General features: G+C 36.4%; 1 protein-coding gene across 18 annotated transcripts in view; it reads right to left on the reverse strand.

Moving 5' to 3' along the window:
- Positions 1 to 5213: 5213 nt before the first annotated feature.
- LRRC4C (leucine rich repeat containing 4C) overlaps positions 5214 to 21581 on the reverse strand; it is a 1317608-nt gene continuing 1301240 nt past the window's right edge. For 17 of the 18 annotated variants that reach the window (XM_017948475.3, XM_017948470.3, XM_021926805.2 and 14 more), the window contains one exon: positions 5214 to 8416. In XM_017948475.3, coding sequence (XP_017803964.1) covers positions 6452 to 8374 — 1923 coding nt within the window. In that variant the 5' untranslated portion in view covers positions 8375 to 8416 and the 3' untranslated portion in view covers positions 5214 to 6451. Of the gene's footprint in view, positions 8417 to 21379; positions 21441 to 21581 lie in introns of all 18 variants that reach the window. The other variant, XM_021926804.2, reaches the window with a different exon arrangement.

Genomic DNA, 21581 nt, shown 5'->3' on the forward strand with positions numbered 1-21581 from the left:
CTAATTTCTAAGAGCTCCTAGTTTATTTCTGACATTTATCTAATTGTTGATTTTTTACTGCTTAATATTGGTGCTTGGTATGATTACTAAAATGACTTTCAAATAACAGTTACTAATCACTCTCAGGATTTATAATAAATTGAGTTTTATGAAAGTTTAATGATAATATTAAAACTATGTTGGCTAATAGATGAGATTATTTTAGTAGCATATATTTTCTGATGAATATTCTATCTATCCATATATATTGGCACTTGTCTTTCATAAGAAATGGGATGATGTTTTTGTTATAAAATTATATATATAAAACCTGCAGTTTTAAAGCATTTTTCAATATCGTGAAAATTTCCATTCTTCTTAAAGTTTATATTAATAATAATAAAACTATCAGGTCTTTTAAGTGGGATTTAAGAGTAGAATGAAAAAGAGGCACACTTCAATGCCTAGGCAATAATTCACTCGCTTATATTAGTTGCCCGATATTGTTTAGAGTTGAATTCCAGATTGCATAACTAAATGTTGAACAGTATTGACAGATTTTGATTTTATACTTCTCTTAGAAAACCTGAAAATGTGCTGAAAAATGAAAACCAGGGATACAATCTACTTTCACATAAGGTAAGAATATGTATTGAAAAACCAAAATGTAATTGAGCACATAAACATTGTCATTAATTATTTTAGAGTGACTTGTTTGCAAGACTCTCGAAAATGTTTCAGATGAAAATACATAGCTACATGACATTTTTTTAAGGTCAGAATTAACTGAAGTTCATTCTCTAAGAATCCGTTTATGCTGAGAAACATCTTTACAAGCATCCATTAGTCTGCTTCAGGGCAACTGGAAAGATAAACTGTATTACTTTTCTCATTTTGTAAAATATTATTATGATAATTTTAATAGAAGTAGCTACAGGAACTGGAAGTCCATTTCAACATCTAACTTTTAAGGCATTTTACAAATTTTATTAAGATTAATATTTTTTCATAATTCCATTAGTAAAACCTGAGATTTCCCTAGTATTACAAATTTCTTGATTAAAATTTGATAGTAACTACAATAAAAAGTACATATCATAAATATATTTATTTTGTGCATGTTTTAATATATTTACTTGAGATTTCATATATTCCTCTTAGAAGTCTATAGACTTTACAAAACTAGCAAATGTGCTTAAATAGCAATTGGTGAGTTCCACTTTTTACTTCTTTCACTGTGGAAGGGCTGAGAAGTAAGGGGATGAACTAATTGTCATTCACTAGACTTATTAATATATAGGCACAATAGTTGCTAACGGTGCCCATAATGGGTTTCCACCATAACTGAACTAGGGTTGAACTTGGTGGATGCTCTGGCAAGTTTTCAAGTTTAGAGGACACCAATCAGAATATGTTCTACTGCCACCACACAGATCAGCCCCTCTTCTTCAAACAACATTGAATCTTCCCTTTCATCCGGATAAAAAGCAATATATTCACTACTTCTTTTTTTTTTTTTTTTTTTTTTTTTTTTTGAGACGAGTCTCGCTGTGTCTCCCAGGCTGAGTGCAGTGGCGCCGATCTCGCTCACTGCAAGCCTCGGCCCCGGTTCACGCTTATTCTCGCTTTCTCAGCCTCCCAAGTAGCTGAGACTACAGGCGTCCGCCACCACGCCCGGCTAGTTTTTTGTATTTTCAGTAGAGACGGGGTTTCACCATGTTAGCCAGGATGGTCTCGATCTCCTGACCTCGTGATCCACCCGCCTCGGCCTCCCAAAGTGCTGGGATTACAGGCTTGAGCCACTGCGCCCGGCCTATATTCACTACTTCTGGCAATGAGATAAAGGCAGGATTGATGCCATTTGGACAAGTCAAATTCAGCAATTCAGCATCAAATATATAATAAAGTACAGCATTAATAATCTGGAAAATGAAATTAAATTACTAGACCAAATAATGAAAAATAAGACTTCATGGTCTGATTTTCATAGGCCTTCCTTTCTGTTTTTGGTGCAAGGGATAGATGGATGTGCTCGTTTTCTGCATAGAACACAATTTACAAAACAAAGATTTTTCCAATATCATGTGCTTTCATTAAAATAGCTTCATTTATTGTCTGCCTTGCAGCAAGTTCCTCTCTATTTTTCTTTTTTCTTAATCCTGGGCAAAACAAAAAATGAACAGCAGTTTTACATTTTACTGCTAACCATATTATAAAATTTAATTATAAAATTTTACATACAATTTATATAGTTTTCTCAAATAAGGTTGAAATTTCGGAAGTTCTGTTGGCAGCAGTTTAAGAAACAGAAGGATGTGAACTGGTATGTGTTTTGAGAAGGCTTCATTCAGTATCTAAATTTGGATCCTAATTGACAGTGTGCTACATTAATTCTAGAAGATTTCTTTTTTCTCTCATACAGCCAGATGTATCTCGTTCTGTATCCCGATGGAGCATGAGAAGACAGTGGTGTCCCAGCTGCTTCCTATCTAATATGTACAGAGCTTTTAGGAATTCACATTTCTTCTTGCAAAAGAAGAGAAAGAATTGCAGGGACCTTGATTTTTGGAAGGTAACTGTTTAGACTCATTTTTATCAGAAGTAGCTATTGTACAGAATCACATTCTAATCAGAAATAATGGTGCATATGTAATTTCAGGATGTGTTTTATAAGATATTTGATTCTGTGCTACTATATTTAAGAGAAAGACAGCTTTTTGCAGAGTATGACTGCTTACCCAGCATTCACATGCTATGTCTGGATAGTTAATGATATCATTATGTTCAAGATTCTTATTAAAACAAGCTGAAGCCACAAATAAGTAGTTGAACACAATATTTTAAATTATATTGCTTTAGAGTGCCACATTGCATTTGTAAGAACTCATCTAACTCTTCTACTTTATCTAAATATCTTGAAGATTATCCCAAAAAGATGAGACTGAAGTTTTTTGTTTTTTGTTTTTCACCTTGATCAATCTTTACCTTAAAAATATTGGATACTCTGGCGCCATCTACTTAATATGTTTTTATGTTTCAGTGAAGGCTATTCTTAATATGCCTTCTTCCTTTTCTTTCCGCCATGTAAATAGCCCTTACATTGTCAAGAATGTTTACCCCCAGCACATCTATATTTAGAATTTTATTTCATGGTAAACAGGTCTCAAACAATATCCTAATATTTAATTTTTTGATTATAAGGACTAAAAGCAATTATGAACTAGCCACATTTTATCAAAAAAAATTTTTATCACTCTTCCATATGCAAATAACCTATTTCAGTCTTTGAAAAAGATACACGATTTCAGAATATTTGAAATACGAGGGGAAATTATTAAAGCTTTATCAGAGCCTATATGTGTAAGCTACACCAAATCCTTTTATTATTTTGCTAATGCAAATACATCTGTACACTTTCAAAAGAGTGTTCAAGACTAAGGTCATGGCAGATGTGGAGGAGTAAAATTCCTGAATAGAAAAAGATGTTAGAGAATCTTCTTTCTGAAGCATCTTGGATGTTGGGAAGCAAAATGCATACTATTAGTATGAAATACAAATACACACACACACACAGATTATCACTGGGTTACTTTAACTTGATGAATTGTAAATGGTGTGTTTTTGGTGTGCATATTTCAGAATACTGCCACCCAGTTGCCTTTGGATAGACTACAAGGGGCAGTAGACATAGAATTATATTTTGGTACAACAGTATAGCGAATATTTAAACAGTCATCTAGGCTTCCTGCTAAACTAAGTAAATTCACATTTGTAATGGTCTCTAATACATCAGTGCAGCTACTGTTCTGATGGGCCTAGGGTCAAATATGTTATACAGGGAAAATAGAGGCTTACTGTTAATCAGAAACATCTAGAATTCATTTTAGATTTCTTTAAATAATAGATTTATAGCACTCTACCCTTTATCCCCAAAACCTGAAATGAGGACCTTTGGTAAAAGAGTTTCTAAATTTATTATAGAAGTCAAGTCTGGTTTATTTAAACCTTGCATCAATTTTTTTCACAAAATATATTCATTAGTACTATACTATAACCTCCTAGAATACTGAATTGTATGTTTAGATTCCAACCTAACTTTTTAAGTACAAGTTCACCTTTCATCCTATTTGGTAGCATTTTTCTAACTGCTCAGCCACCTCTCACAGCCAAGGGTAATTGCATACTTGGACTAAACCTGCAAGAATTCTAAGCTTAAAATGAAAGAAGCTTCAGGGTCAGCAAAGACAGAGTTTGGTGAACGCAAGCCAAGTAGAGAAAGCAGGATCATTTTCCCTCTCGATTTATATCACTTTTGTTTGTACTAGCACTTGCTTGTCGTTACAGATATTTGTTGGTGTTTTTTGTTGTTGCTTGTTTGTGTTTTTGTGATCTGCAGGTTGGGAATGTGTTAAGTATATTCAATACTGAATAACTTGACAAACAATAGTCAAAATATGTTTTCCCTTTTCTTGAGTCTTCACAGTGAAACCAAGTGTGGATTGTGTTCCTAACAAAGGGAGGTAAGATATAAGGAAGAAAAAAGCCAGATAATTGGTGATCAAAAAAATAGAAGCAAGACTCTTGCATGCTCTCCTTCATTTCCCGTCCTTTTCTCCCATTTTCTCTGACCTACTTTGCTATTAATAATTGATTTTTCACACCTGGAAACCACAAAACCATGGATTAAGGTTCAGCCTGCAGAATTAAGTGTGAGTATCCAAGCTTCTTAGCCATTAGGAGCTGAAGTTTTCTTCAGCTTGGTCAGTCCTTGTTTCACTACCAAGGTAGCAAGTTTCAAGGCCAATAATGAGATCTGTATATATTCACTTGTTTCACATAAAGATAGGAGTCATATACATAATATATGAAAATATCAGGAGAATGCCAAGGTGCAATAATCAGAAAGTTCCCTTTTTACTTGGGATCTAGTGTATGGTCTCTTAGCCAAAATGCCCCCAGCTCCTTAAAAAATACCATTAATTAATTACCACTGATTTAGCATTGCCCTCTCCTAGTATGTATTCATCCTTCAGAGCAAATCTAAACCCACACTTCTTACAGCTCTGCAGTTTGCATTTAGAAAAAGATAATCACCTCTTCCAAAAAGATGGAAGAAACCAGAAATCCAAGAGCTTTCTATAATAACAATAATCTAATAATCTAATATTTTGAACGTTAAGGGTCTGATTCACAGCCTTTCACCTAACAGTAAAATTAGAGCTGGCAACCAGTAATGAACTGAGATGATTTCTTTAATCATTTTTATATAGATTGGGAGTAATGCAAGAGCAGGAACCAGATCTTGTCAACTGTGCACCCACGATACTAAAATCTGTATTTTGCACACAGTAGGTCTTTAATAATTATCATTGAATTGAACTGAATTTGCTAATACTCATCACCAAATATTCTTTTTCAGCTCTAGATGATTTAGAATACTTTCATGTTTTGCGGTTATAGTTCATCTGACCAATGAAATTACGTTTAGGAGACAGTAAATAAATTATACTGAAACTTTCCTTCAAGTAGAATTAAATTTACTTCACAAAATCATTATTTTTGAACCTGAGCATTCTACAAAGTATAAGCCTAATGAGAAGGAAAAAATACCACAGCATCCTTAAACATAGATCTAAAACTCAAGTCAACTAGTCAAACAGGACCCTGTAGAGATTGGTTTTGTGACTAAAGAATACTGTAGTATTTCCTTTCTTAGAAAGTAGAAAATCTAATTACCTTCAAGTTTCTCACATTTGAGCCATACTACAAATGAGTTGTGTCCAGGTACAGAAAAACCAACAATATTTTATTTATAATCTTATTTTTAGCTTTTTAACTACAAATTCTGGTTCTAGAGTTGTTTAAAAGTCATGGGTTTTATAGATGCTCATATGCAAATTAATCTGTTGTTTGCTTACTTTTCTTTTCCATAGAATGGTCTCCCTCATAAATACAGAACAGGTCATTACATGAAAAATATAAGATCTTGCATTTTTTTCCTTGTTCTCTCTTAAAAATCTATTTCTAATATTGCATTCCCCATTGGATTACTTCGTATGGGTATGAGGGAAAAAGAAAAAAATTAAAAAAAGAGAGAGAGAGACAAAATAGACTGGATCTCACCACTAGAATTCACCATAAAAATCTCAAAGTGTAACAGAATTCTTACAAAATTTCCTAGACCAGTTCTTTAAGGAATTGAGATCTGCTATGAAAAATATGGCAATCAGGGAAGGGAGGAACGAGATGTGGGAAAATAGTGAATAAGTGCAGCAAAAACAGGTTCTGAGGAATACACATAATTTTGTCTGCTTTAGATCACAATAGAATTTTTAATAAATAAATTTCTTTTCTTTTTTGTTTTTTTGTAAAGACACTTTTTTGAAACAGTAGATTTAGCCCAGTCATTTGTGTCATTTTTAATAAACTGTCTTTTTTTTAATTGTTTGTTTTTTGTAACTCTGTAAATGTTTTAGATTTGAGTCTCTTGTACATTGTCTTTAGAGTTCATTCGGATCAATAACGGTTCATGCACTGAACTGTGTATTGAATTTATTGTGTTAACTGTTGTTGTGTGGTTGAAGGGAGATTTGTATGAGTTATAGTGATTTAGGTGCTCATGCTCGATAGCAGGCATGGGCAGGTGGCTTTCCATGGGTGTGTCTCCCGTAATCTCATCATCCACATTAATTATTTCAACAGTCCTTGTTGGGGCGTGATGGTTTTGCCGATGGTGCTGCTTCCTCATCTTGTAGAAAATGACCAGCATCACTGCAGCCATGAGTGTGATGGCTACAAAACACCCAATGATGATTTTGGTAGTCTTCATGACCTCATCAATTCCTGGGATCCCACTGTTTATATCAGTCACTGGGATGGTGAAGGTTTTCTCTGTCGATCTTGTGCTCTGTGGCGTGAGAGAGGTGGTCACATTGGTGGTCTCCCAGTCGACCACTGGAGTGGGACCCACATTGTTATCTGTGGTCCGTGCCTCATCCTGAGACGGTTCCATAGTCTCTACTGTGACAGTTGAAAAGTAGGAGAAAGGAGTAGTGGTTGCTGCAGTAACATTCAGGGTGGCTGAAGCAGTAGTATTCCCAACGGAATTACTCACCATACATGTGTACATGCCTGTATCTTGCACGGTTACATTTGTGAAATTTAACGTACCATCACTGAGCACAGCTATCCGCACTTTGTACGCCCCATGTGTCATGACTGTTCCATTTGGAGTAATCCAAGATACAGATGTCAGCGATGTGGAAGCCCGACATTTCAGCTCAGCTGCCATGCCTTCAGTGACATTGAGGTCTGCAGGGGGCTCCACAATCACCGGAGCATAGCATGTGAAGTAATTCTGGTCAAGCTCTCCAATGTACCTCCCCTTTAGATTGGGAGGAGTGTTACACCGGGCACAACAAGCTGTGTTGGAGGGGGCCATGTCTTTTATCCACCAACTGAGCCATAGTATGTCACAGTTACAGTTCCAAGGGTTGTGATGTAAATGTATCCGCTCTAGATGATGCAAGGGAGTGAAGAGGTCATGAGGCAGTAATGTTAGATTATTGTGTGCCAGGTTGATCTCCACTAGTGACTGAAGGTTGTCAAAGGCATTCCGTTCAATCACTTGAATCTGGGATTGTATCATCCACAGTTTTTGAAGGTGCATCAAACCCTGGAAAGAGCCAGGCCTGATGGCAGATAAATGATTCCCAGAAAGATCCAGCTCATCTAGTTTTATGAGCGGCGTGAGGTTAGGGATTTCCCGAAGGTTGCACATGGCAAGGTTCAAATACCTCAAGTTGGACAGACCTTCAAAGGCACCTTCTGAGATATATGAAAGTCTTTTCAATTCCCCCAAGTCTAGTCGGCGCAAAGAAGGAATTCTGTTAAAAGCATAAGAAGGGATGCTTTCAATGGGGTTGTTTCGCAACCAGAGCTCCTTCAGTTTAGACAAGTATACAAAAGCTCCATTCGGGATGGTAGTAAGACGATTGTCAAAGAGTTCCAGAGTGTTGAGGTTTGCCAGACCATTGAAAGCCCCAATTTCAATGGTTCTGATATGGTTCCTACTCAACTGTAGGATTTCCAAGTGCCTCAAGTGCTTGAAACTGTTCACTTTGATGATCTGGATTTGGTTCTCATGGAGGTTCAGCAGCCGTGTGTTGGTGGAGATGCCATCCGGAACCTCACGCAGGTTTTTCCGAACACAAATCACCTTGCTGAACTGGTTGCTGCAGGAGCACACAGAAGGGCAGGTCTGAGCCCGCACCAGACCAGCCACCACAAGAAGTTGAAGAGCCAGCAGCACCACAAGCAGGGGGTCAAATAGGGCCCTGTTAAACCTAGGACCTATCATTATCTGCTGTGGATGTAAGGTCATCTTGTTCAACATTCATAATTTATCTGGTGTTGGTCCTTCTAGAATTCAAACAGTCTGCAAAATAAAAGCAAAAAACAATTATTAGATTAGATTTACTCTAAGTATCTTTCTGGAGTAATGTCAGTGATATAGTGTATCAGCTAAAGCCATTATTTGTCAGACAAATTAAAAACAAACCTAATATCCTTTATTAAGCTGTGTGGTTCATATTTAGAGGAAAATGTACCTTTAATCCAAATTAGGAGCCATCCAAAGCCCACATTCCATGAGATGTATAACCATAGAGTAAGGGATCAATGAGGTAGAGGACACTAATGTATTGTTTACCAATCAAATGTGGCCCAAATGCATGAGGACATATAATATATATCCCACCACTAGCTTCAATGCCCACAGCAGATTGAAAAAGTTTAGCAAATAGGACTTTGGGGCTATATCAAACAAACTAAAAGCTCCTTTGCAAAAGTAGTAATAGCTGACATATTATATTGAAGGTTATTTTATGTGCCAAGCACCATGGGCTATATACTTCATAAACAAGCCTATCTAGAAGTGGTTACATAATTTGTGGTTCCCAGTGCAAAATAAAAATGTAGGAAGCCTTATAAAAATTATTAATAATATCAAATCAGTAACAAAAGACCACTAAACCAAGTGTGGGTCCATCTTAACGTGGGTTTCTTTGCAACTGCACAGGTTGTAGGCCCATGAAGCTGGTTGTGATCCCTTGTAATCCTTACAACACTTCTCTGAAGTAGGAATTGTCATCCTTTTCATTTTCAAAATGAAGAAATATCATCATAGAAGTGACATTCAAGAAGTCACATGTTTAGTAAGTATAAATCAGGGCTCAGATGCTCATTACACTGGTCCCAGGGAATATGATCTCACATGCTCCATAAAAATGTTGCTATGACAATAAAGGTAAATGCAAAATATTTTTCACTAATTTCTTTAAAATACCTGTCCTTTGGGGGTGACCTCAGCTGTAAGCACTGGCAACTTAATTTATGGTACCTGTGAAGATGCACTGAAAGAGTGACATGCACATGTATATATAAACTTCTAGAGATTCTCATATACCGACTCATTATAACATAGCTGACTGCAGCCTATAAGCAGACATACCACATATTAACTATTTTCCCATGAAACATAATTTTTATTTACAGAAAAAGAAAAGTATAACAGGACTATTAAGTCTTGTGTCCCTACTCTTACTGGTTTTGAGTAGATTTTTGGGAAGGAAAATAACTCATCTCCTGCATTTCTTGTGGCCACAGGAAGTCTTCCAAAGGAGCTTACATTGTTACCAAGTATACGCCCCACTCAGCTGGCTTATTGTGGACTGGGCACCTGTGTAATAACTTCTCCCAAGTCTCTCAACTTAATAAACAATGTGTCTTCTATGAATCTCTTGGAAAGAAAAAAAAAGGGGGGCAGTGAGAGGGGTCACCACATTTCAATTCAAAAAGGTACTAATGTAGGACCCATTATGTGTCACCAGGAGCAAGTTACTTATCCTTTCTGCGGCTTAATTTCTGTCCCACTTGCAAAATGGGAATGAAGATATTAATATTACATATCACATAGGGTTGTTGTGAGGATAAAATGAGTTAATACAGAAAAAGGACTTAGAACAATGCCTCCCACATGGTCAGAACTCAATAAATGTTAGATATGATTATCATGATAGATTATACAAAATATTTTAAATATGAAATATTAATTTCATTATAAATATTAATTTCATAAATAATAGTAATCATTATGGTAATAATTATAGATTTAGAGTTATAATGAAATGTTAATTTCATTATAACTATTTTTAATATTAAAATATTTTAATATTAAATATTAAATAAATATTAAATTTAGTAATAAATTATATTAAAATATTTATAAGTTTGAAATAACAAATATAATTCTATTAATATATTAATAAATATAAAAATATTTTATTATAAAATAATCATATGTAACATTTATTGAGTTCTGACAATGTGGGAGGCATTGTTCTAAGTCTTTTCTGTTGTTTCCCTCAACCAGACATTTTGCTAAGTAGTGGGCATATAAGGATGAGGAACAGAATCCTTACCTCGGGAGAATTTAAATTTAAAGGGTGAGACAGATAGGCAAACAGATGAAGTACAATGATATATGTTCATTGCTATGACAGAAGTCCACACTGGCACAAGAGCACTAACATCGGAGCAACTTAATCTATGCTGGAAAACCAAGAAGGTTTCAGAGAAGACGGATATCTGATCTATATTTTGTAGAAGCTGCTAAGAAAAGGAAAGAAGGCCATTTTAAGCACGGAGGGATCAGCTGAACCAAGGCAAGCACACGTGAAAAATGCTAGTACATCCAGGGAACAGTAAAAAGTGCCCTCTGTCAGAATGGAAGGCCTGAGGACGAGAATGAGAAAGGAAGCTGGAATGAGATCGGGTAAAGACTCTTAAGGGTTGGTTACGTCAAACTTAAAAGTCCCAATTTTATAGTGCAGGCAACATGTTTTGTTTTTAGCAAAGAATGCTATCATCGGCTTTGTTTTGATAAATGATGATGTGAGGTTAACCTGGGGCAGAGACAAGCAATGGAAGAAACTAGTGGCAAGCAGAGCAATTAGGAAGATCTTCCTGTTGGCTCAAGTGAGTCTTGGAGAGAAGCCAATGCCAGAGAGCGATCTAGTTTCAAAGCCAGCACTTCCTTGTCTACCACCGGAGGGTTTGAGGAAGAAGGGCTGGCTCCTTTTTAGGACATGATCCTTTCACTAGTGAGAAATAGTTGCATTTACTAAATAGCCTACAGAAAGTGGAGAAGAGGCTTTTTTCCCTCAGTAATAGGAGACGCACTCCTAAGGAAAACCAGCTGCCATTAGCAATCCTTAAACATATACCCACATTTACAAAACCACTGTAAGGAACCTTGGTCTTAAGAAGGTGATATTTAAATTCCTTGATTTGTTTCTGGTTTCAGAGGCTTTTGTGTCCTTTTCTATGACAGCAAAAATACTTGACTAATAGATTCTGAGTTACACTAATTTTTTTCCCCAGCCTTCTAAGGCCAACCAACTTGCTTCCTTCCTTGGAGCTGTTGCAGTTCTAGGCTGACTTTTCACACCATCTGGTACTGTGATTATTTGTTTCTGGGTGGTTTCCTCCATCAGCCTGTGTACTCTGTGAGAACAGGGGCCATGTCTGATGGATTCCTCTTAGCCTATTGCCAACACAGTGCCTGGCATACTGTAGGCACAAAACAAAAAGATATTGAAAAATGTGCAACAAAGCAAATATCTAATCACAGCCCTTTGCATATATGTAGTCACATGTTCTAATGTATTAATCATGCCTTTTTATTTTTTGTGTTTTCTGATGTTCTAACATTTGAGGCCTTGCTGAATCTAGAGAGGCTACCCTTTCAGGGCTAGCAAATTCCTAGAAGTAGTCAAGCACTTGCCTATAAGCATGACTTTCATAAACAAATCAGCCAATCCAAAGGTCAAAACCCCAGCCACCTTCTTTATCAGCTTCTCCCAAGACTCTTACCACTCAGACCACCATTCCCCTGCCCTAATCACCCCACGTCCACTTACCACTTACCAGGCAACAAGGGACAGCCCCTATGTCCCAGAGCCTGCCAAAATTATTCAAACTAGCCAATCACAAGCCCATTTACCCTGCCTTCCCCTAAAAACCACAATAAAGACTCTTGCCCCCATTTTCCACTGGCTGCTCCCTACTGGCTGATCCTGCTGCTTCCCAGTGTGGCCTCCACATGCTGTGTCATGCCCCCCCTCCTGTGAGTTGTGAGTAAAACATCACTTTTTAAACAGCAGCCATCTCCTGGTCTGTTGCTTCACTATAGCTAAATAATAATAAAACCTGAATTTTAAAACAATGACTAAACAAAAAGGCCTGGCTCATCATGTCAATCCTGTTAACAGGTTTTATAGGACACCTCTGTCCCATTTATATCATGACAACAATGTGGTTGGTAGGTTTCACAGCCTAAGTCAGATAGAGTTATCCTCCTTGTAAATTTAAATATGGCCTTAAATAACTCTTTTATGTTTTCATTATCAATAAAAAGCTATCCAAATTTCCAGTAATAATGAACATTGAAAATTTATCATTTGAGTGATTTAGTGTAGTTTTACGTATGCCCTCTCTCCCTGAAACAGACATAGGTTTCAGGGGGAGAGGGCATATGTTATTAAGGTCATTGGGTATAAAATAACATAGTATGCAAAATCCCTGATACATAAACAAATTAACGTTTTTACTGTTGGGGTCCCAGGGTCCAGCTCCTCTAAGCTTTCTCCCATTCCCTACTGCATAGCCATCCTTAGAATCCTAGGGTCTCAGGCAAAACAGGTAGAAATAACTGGTTGACTGGAAATAGCACAAAAGTAAAGAAGATAATTCCTTACTCTGCTGTTTGCTACCTTTTTCCTTTTAAAATATGAGACAATAAAGGCAGCCATGCTCAGTGGTCAAGAGAAAAGGGTCCAGTGTGAGACTTCTTGAGATCATATCCCTGTTTGACCCTCAATGACCTTAAAATTGAGAAAGTTACTTGATCTCCCTATACTTTACTTTCCCCATCTGTGAAAGAACAACACTGTTTTCTACTCAAAAGGCTTTGGTTAGAGCTGTCACAAAATACTGTGTATGTAAAGTTACTGGCTCATAAGAAGCAATATATAATAAATATTTAATACATATTAAAAATAAAGTGATGGGACAGTCAGTTTCTTCCTATTTTATAAGGCAGGAGCAACAATAATATATCTTATTCAAATTTGTGGTAAGGATTACTTGATATATTCAGGAACATACTATCAGTAAAACACATGCAACAATGATATAGTGCTATTAATTATAAGGTATGTGCATCTATTCTTTCTTACTCTCCAGACTGAGTTTTATTTTCTACTTCTTGCTTCAAGGTCTTTGTGCTATTGCAATTAATGAGATTTTCTATAAATCAGTCATAAGTAATGCTTTAAGAATTATAGCTGGTTCAAAGCTAATTTATAACCTACAGCGAATAATGCTTGGTACATGCCCTGAATTAAATCAACTACTATCAACAAAAGGTTTTTTACTTTAATATCTAAATTATGTTACTTTATATCAAAAGACAGGCTTCAACATCTCTTTCATAAGATGTTTTTATCACATCAAAGGAAAATTAATTTAAAAGTATGCACTATCCATTACAATGTCATCTGACAGCATTTATTTACAAATGCATTTGTGTGAGTTTTGAATTAAACTATGATACTTTTAGTCTTGTCCCAGAGGATATCTTGACTTTGTCAATAGACTTTCTTCCTTTACTACCCATGCTTTAGTCCACTGAGAGCCAGTGCAGTGAGAGACACAGAAGCAAGTATATATGAAAGAGTTAGCTAATGGAGATGCTTTATTTAGCACAGTATCATTGCTAAATCATCATAGGCTTTGTCTAGATATTAGAACTAGTTTGTAAGCAAGGAGGGAGAAAGATGAATTCAGCTAACCACAACTGTACCCCTTCTTTCCATCCTCACATTATCCTTAACAAACCTCCCTAAACAGGAGAACTAAAACTGCTTACCCCTCGACCCTAAGACTCCAAACCACACCTTACCATCTGCATTGACATGACTTTGCTGTTCCACTGTCTGTCTTAGCACCTCTTTCCTCTTCTGGGGCTCTTCCACCAAAGCAAATGGCTTCACTGATCCTTATAGGAACTTCCCCCAAAGTTCTATCTACTCTTTCATGGAAAATTCAACAGACATCTGTGCTCAGATTTACTGAATCTTTTGACTCACCTTGCTGTTTTCCTCAATCCTAAATTGTTGTGTCATAATTCTTGTATAATCCTAAACAAGTTTCTACACTGAAAACCTTCCTAGACTCAAACTTCCAATTCTTTTTTTAAAATTAAATTAAATTAAATTTTAAGTTCCTAGACACATGTTCAGGACGTGCAGGTGTTACATAGGTTACACGTGTGCCATGGTGGTTTTCTATACCTATCAACCCATCACCTATGTATTAAACCCTGCATGCATTACCTATTTCTTTCTGATGCTCTTCCTCCCCCCGCATCCCAAACAGGCCCCAGTGTGTGTTGTTACCCTCCCTGTGTCCGTGCGTTCTCATTGTTCAGCTTCCACTTATAAGAGAGAACATGTGGTATTTGGTTTTCTGTTCCTATGCCAGTAAAACTTCCAATTCTTAATAAATTCTGACCTAATCTTCACAGTTCCACTCACAGACACTGCCAAACTTTGTGAGGTGGTTCTTTTCCTCACCACCATAATCAATAAAGTCAGCTCCACCTTATCAACAAGTTATATTGGTGATATTTTGGGAATTACCTTTTTACAATACTAAAGGTGTATTATTCATTTAAAATGTGATTGAATCTCAAACAATATCTTCACCCTCCCCCACCCCACAAACCAAATTTGGTGCTTACCCAAACATCCTAGCCCCTTACTCTTTTCTAAGAAAATTTTATATAGAAACATTTACTCCCATGCAAAAATGAAACAAAACAAATATATATATATATATATATATATATTTAAAAATATATAGATATAGGTCTATATACTTTTTATGTCTATATAAAAAGTATGTATATATATACACACACATACTGTTCTATCTGTTTTGGGAGAGGCTGACCCAGTACTTAAGGGTGAATAAATTTCATTTAAGCTAGAAGTAGGCAAACTTTTTCTGTTAAGGGCCAGATAGTAATTATTTCAGGCTTTGTAAGCCATATGATCTCTTGTTGCAACTACTCAGTTATGCCACTGTAGCAGCCATAGACAAAAGTTATATAAATGGGCATCGCTGTGCTCCAATAATACTATTTATAGTATAAAATAATATTTTTGGAAATTGTAGCTAGAGCAATCAGACAAGGCAAATAAAGGACATCTTGGAAAAGAAGAAGTCAAATTATCTTTGTTTGCAGATGATACGATCTTGTATTTGGAAAACCCTAAGGACTCTACCAAAAAACTGTTAGAACTCATAAATTCAGTCAAGTTGCAGAATACAAAATTAACATACAAAAATAAGTAGCATTTCTAAATGCCAACAGAAAACAATCTGAAAAAAGAAATCAAGAAATTAATCCCATTTACTATAGCTAAAAATACAATAAAATATTGAGGAATTAACTTAAATAACTGAAAGATCTCTACAATGAGAACTATAAAACATTGATGAAAGAAGAAATTGAAGCAGACACACAAAAAATGGAAAGATATTCCATGCTCATGGATTAGAAGAATCAATAGGATTAAAATGTCCATATTACACTAAGCAATCTACAGATTCAATGCAATCCCTGTCAAAATACCAAAGACATTCTTCACAGAAATGGAAAAAAAATCTTAAAATGTATATGAGACCACAAAAGACCCAGAATAGCCAAAGCTATCCTGAACAAAAAGAACAAAACTGGAGGAATCATATTACCTGACTTCAAATTATACTACAGAGCTATAGTAACCAATACAGCATAGTACTGGCATAAAAGCAGACACATAGACCAATGGAATGTAATAGAGAACCCAGAAACAAATCCATACATCTACAGTGAACTCATTTTTGACAAAGGTGCCAAGAACATACACTGGAGAAAGGACAGCCTCTTTAATAAATGGTGCTGAGAAACCTGGATGTCTATCTGCAGAAGAAGAAAACTAGACCTCTATCTCTTGTCATATAAAAAAATCAAAATGGATTAAAGACTTAAATAGACATTGTAATGAGATATCATCTCACTCAAGTTAAAATGGCTTTTATCCAAAAACAGTAACAAATGCTGGTGAGGATGTGGGGAAAAGGGAACCCTTGTACACTGTTGGCCAAAATGTAAGTTAGTATAACCACTATGGAATACACTTTGGAAGTTCTTCAAAAAACTAAAAATAGAACTATAATATAATCGAGCAGTTCCACTGCTAGGCATATATTTCCCAAAAAAGGAAATCAATATATGAAAGAAATATCTGCACTCCCCTGTTTATTGCAGCACTATTCATAATATCAAAGATTTGGAAGCAATCTAAGTGTCCATCAACAGACAAATAAATTTTTAAAATGTGGTACATATATACAATGACATTCTATTCAGCTATAAAAAAGAATGAGAAACTATCACTTGCAACAACATGGATGGAACTGGAGGTCATTATGTTAAGTGAAATAAGCCAAGCACAGAAAGACAAATTTCATATGTTCTTACTTATTTCTGAGAGCTAAAAAGTAAAACAATTGACTAATGGAGATAGAGAGTAGAATGATGGCTATCAGAGACTGGGAAGCATAGTCGGATGTGGGGAGGCGAAGGAGGGATGGTTAATGGGTATAAAAATATGGTTAGACAGAATTAATAAGATCTATTTGATAGCACAATAAGGTGACTACAGTCAACAATAATTTACTGTACATTTTAAAATAACTAAAATAGTAAAATTGTTGTAACACAAAGGGTAAATGCTTGAGGTGATGGGTGCCCCATTTACCCTAATGTGATTACCACGCATTGTATGCCTGTATCAAAGTATCTCATGTATCCCATAAATATATACACCTACTATGTACCCACAATAATTAAACTTTTTTTTAAAAGAATATATATATTCTATTTCCTAAATATTTAAAAAATCACAAACATTCTTAGCTCATAGAGCACACACAAAAATGTAGCAGGTTGTCTTACAGATTATAGTTAGCTAAGCTCTTGTCTAAGCAAAGATTGATAGTACCATTCCTGCTTTCAGAGACTAATGAGGTCTGAACATGTGACACAATTTGGCTAATAAGATGTGAGGGGAAGTCAGTTGAGGGATTGTAGGAATTTTTTTTCTCTCACTAATAAGAAGAAAAACATGGGGAAGACATAATTCTTTGTTCTGTTTCTAGGTATTGTTGAGGGTAAAAGATGCCTAGAGCTGCTGTAGCCATCTTGTGGCCAAGAGGGGAGGCAGCCTGAGGACAAAGCTGATAAATCAAGAAAGAAAAAACAAAAAAAATGGAAAAAACTTACATCTTTGATATTTGTGATAAGCAGCTGAATTAATGAACCCTGTAACTGTTTTTCCTCTTGACTTCTTATTATGTAAAATAATATATTACAGTATAAGCAGTTATTTTTTTTCTGGTTATATGCAGCCAAACCTATCCTGATACATTCATATTCATTTCTTCTTCCTCTGTCTCTGTCTCTCTCCTTATTTCCTCAGTGAATAGCAAAGAAAGGGGAAAATTTTATATTTTATTTTCCTATACCATTATAAATACGAGAACTTTCAAAGGAAACAAGTTAAGGTAAAGCAACTTGATATCCTTATAAGAAAGGTCTGAAGCTCATCCCACATCATGCTAAGAAGGATTTCTACTGCAAAATCATTTATCTGGACATCTCTGGGTTTTAAAGAATGCTAGAATACACAGGAGAAAAAACAAAACAAAGAATTAAATAACACCATTACCAAAGGTAACACACGTCTTCAAATCAAGTTTATTTCATAAACATTTCCTAATATAGATCATTTGTTTTCCCATTTTTAACCCAATCTTGCACATCTTGAGCTTTCTCCACCCCTTATGCAGGAGTATGTAGTTCTGCAGATTTTCAGGGAAAAGAAATTTTTTTTTGTAAATATGCCCAGGGCTGAACCAGTAGGTAAATGTAATGGAAATGCTACAACATTTAAATGGCTATAACCCAGTGAATCAACCTGTCAAGTTAACAGGCAGCTGTTTGGCTAAACACACTGACTCTGCAATGTTTCTAGAAAATGCTAAAATTTCAGAAGTTGAGATTTATGGAAAAAAAATAAAAAACAAAAAACGACCAAAAAAAAAAAAACCCACCTGACTGCATTTTCACTCTTCTAGAAGACTTATTTGGCTCACAGTGGAAGAATGTATAATGTATTCTTAGGGTTTATGTTTCTCTGTAGTCAGGACTTCTCACCTAATGATATTTTAATGTTGTCACAAGTGTTGTAACTATATATTACTAGTGGTAACATTACCATATCATTAGGTGAGAAGTTCTGACTACAGAGAATTATGTACTAGCAAAGTAAAACAACAACAACAATGTGGCTGCCACCAACATGGGCTCATGTGCTGGACAGTATAATAAGGATTGTAAGAGAGCTAAATGACCCATGTCTTCAAGAACTTTCCAATCTTAGAGCCATAAAACAAATTATAGACATATATCAAAAATTTAAAAATGCACATATATGCATATAGGTACTAGTGTAAGTCAATACATTCAATATTTACATGCCATAAAGAATTGCCAGAGATTAATGTAGCATAGGTAATCAGAGAATGCTTTAAGAAGAGAATTTGGGGATGGGCATGGTGGCTCACACCTGTAATCCCAGAACTTGGGGAGGCCGAGGTGGGCAAATCACCTGAGGTGGGGAGTTCAAGACCAGCCTGACCAACAAGGAGAAACCCCATCTCTACTAAACATACAAAATTAACCAGGTGTGTGACACATGCCTGTAATCCCAGCTACTCAGGAGGCTGAGGCAGGAGAATAGCTTGAACCCAGGAGGCGGATGTTGTAGTGAGCTGAGATCGCACCATTGCACTTCAGCCTGGGCAACAGAGCGAAACTTGGTCTCAAAAAAAAAAAAAAAAAAAGAAAAAGAGAATTTGGGGCCAGGCGCTGTGGCTGATGCCTGTAATCCCAGAACTTTGGGAGCCGAGGTGGGCAGATCACAAGGTTAAGAGATCGAGACCATCCTGGCCAACATGGTGAAACCCCGTCTCTACTAAAAATACAAAAAGTAGCTGGGCGTGGTGGTGGGTGCCTGTAATCCCAGCTACTCAGGAGGCTGAGGCAGGAAAATTGCTTGAACCGGGAGACAGAGGTTACAGTCAGCTGAGATTGTGCCACTGCACTCAAGCCAGGCAACAGAGTTAGACTCCGTCTCAAAAAAATAAAAAATAAATAAAAATAAATATAGAGATTTGGAATTTTATGCAGGTCTTTAAAGGAGTATAGATTGGCATGGAGGCGGGGCAGTATTGGAAGAGGTAGGAACTTACTCATGAAAGCAGAGGAGTAGGAGCACAAAATAATAAGAAAACTGACTTAATGGAAGTAAAGGATTTACACTATAGAACTTAGTTAAACTAGCCCAGTTGAGGAGCACTGCAAGCCTAATAAAAAGTTTGAATATATTTTAATAAAAAATCTTAGAAACTTGGCCGGGCGCGGTGGCTCAAGCCTGTAATCCCAGCACTTTGGGAGGCCGAGACGGGCGAATCACGAGGTCAGGAGATCGAGATCGTCCTGGCTAACACGGTGAAACCCCGTCTCTACTAAAAAAAATACAAAAAAACTAGCCGGGCGAGGTGGCGGGCGCCTGTAGTCCCAGCTACTCGGGAGGCTGAGGCAGGAGAATGGCGTGAACCTGGGAGGCGGAGCTTGCAGTGAGCTGAGATCTGGCCACTGCACTTCAGCTCCGTCTCAAAAAAAAAAAAAAAAAAAAAAAAAATCTTAGAAACTTGAGGCTCTTAAGCAGGAGAGGGAATGATGAGAATATTGTTTTAGAAAGTTTCTGCCCTTGTCCCTAAAGGAAATTGGAGAGAAGACTTTGACGAGAAAGTAAGTGACTTTAATAATCGACATCCCTAGTATTGCTTTAGAAATGAATGGAACCAATCTCCAATCTGATTATCTGACTACTGAGACGCGTATAGTTCAAATTAATACGCCCTAGTTAAAATCCCGTAGAGCATGAAATACCAATGAAGAGAAAATTAGCTTCTGCATATGGTCATGTTAGAAAATATCAGGGTACACAAAAAGAGCAGTGTATCATTTTGGAATCTCCGATCTGCAAGTCAGGAAAGAAGCATCTTTGGTATCTAGTGTGGCTCATGTCCACCCTGCAAATTGCACACAAAGGACTACTAAACACACATTTAGTTTTAGTCCTCTTTCTAATTTGAAACAATGCTGAAGCGCACAAAGAATGTCCAGTCTACAATAGTAAAACCCAGCAAAACAAAAACCAGCTTTAGAGTACAAGGCCTCCTGCTGGAGGATTGGTTTGGTATTCTTGACTCTTTGATCTTTGGCAAATTGGACTTCTTGGAGCTGCACCTTCCTAAGTGGGAATGATGATAACAACGTAATAAATAGACATTGTGAGAATTACACAAATTAAATGGCACTGTGTACACTGAAAGCAAATCCCCAAACTTGCCCCTGAACCTCCATAAAAGCCACTAACAGTTGCTCAAGGCAAAAATGTTAAACTCTTCTTTGACTTTTCTTTTTCTGTATTCACCTGCAGCCCAGCACTATGCTGATTCAACTTTAAAACATAGTGTTGGTCTGTCTACTTTTCCTCATTGTCTCTTTCTAGATTATTTGTCATCTTCATTTCTAACTTGAACCTCTGAAACACACTGCCATTAATTTCCCTACTTTGGTTAACTGTATTAGCACAATTCATTTTTTATAGAGTATTTAGATTGAATTTTTAAACTATAAATATGTTCATGCTATTTTTTTTAGTTGAAACACCCCTATTAGCTCCATACCTTTTTAGAACAAAATGCAAACTGCTTTGGTCTCCAAGACACAGCCTGACCTCTGTCTGCTTCTCCCACTTTTCAATTTTTTCTTACTCCACCTTCTCGGTTCAACCCCATTGGCCTTTCGTGGTTTCTCAAAAGATTCAGCCTTGTTCCCGACTCAGGACCTTTGTACTAGGATTCCCTCTGCCTGCAATGTGTATCCTTTGATTTTTGCGTAGTTGGTTTTCCTTTTAATTCTGGGCTCACTTTAAATTTTACCCTCTCAGAAAGTTCTTTTTGATTACCTAGCAAAAAGTATCCCTTTTGTCATATTTAATAAGTTACCCATATTCAATTTTCATCATAGCACATATCACTATTTGTTATTTTTTCTCATACACTCAGGTGCATATTTTCTTACTGCCTGTCTCACCTCGGTGGAAGGTTAATTTCCATGGAGTAGAGACTTGTCTTCCTTATTCAGTAGTATTCACCTAGAACAGCAATCATGGAGTATTTGTTAAATGCATGAATGAATGAATGAGTGCTCAACCAGACAGAAGCAGGTTGAAAACTCATTAAGTCAAGGCTGTAAACTCACTAAGGACCCATAGGATGTCATACTCACTTATTGA

This window comes from Papio anubis, chromosome 12 (genome assembly GCF_008728515.1).
Source record: "Papio anubis isolate 15944 chromosome 12, Panubis1.0, whole genome shotgun sequence".
NCBI classification, from domain to species: domain Eukaryota; kingdom Metazoa; phylum Chordata; class Mammalia; order Primates; family Cercopithecidae; genus Papio; species Papio anubis.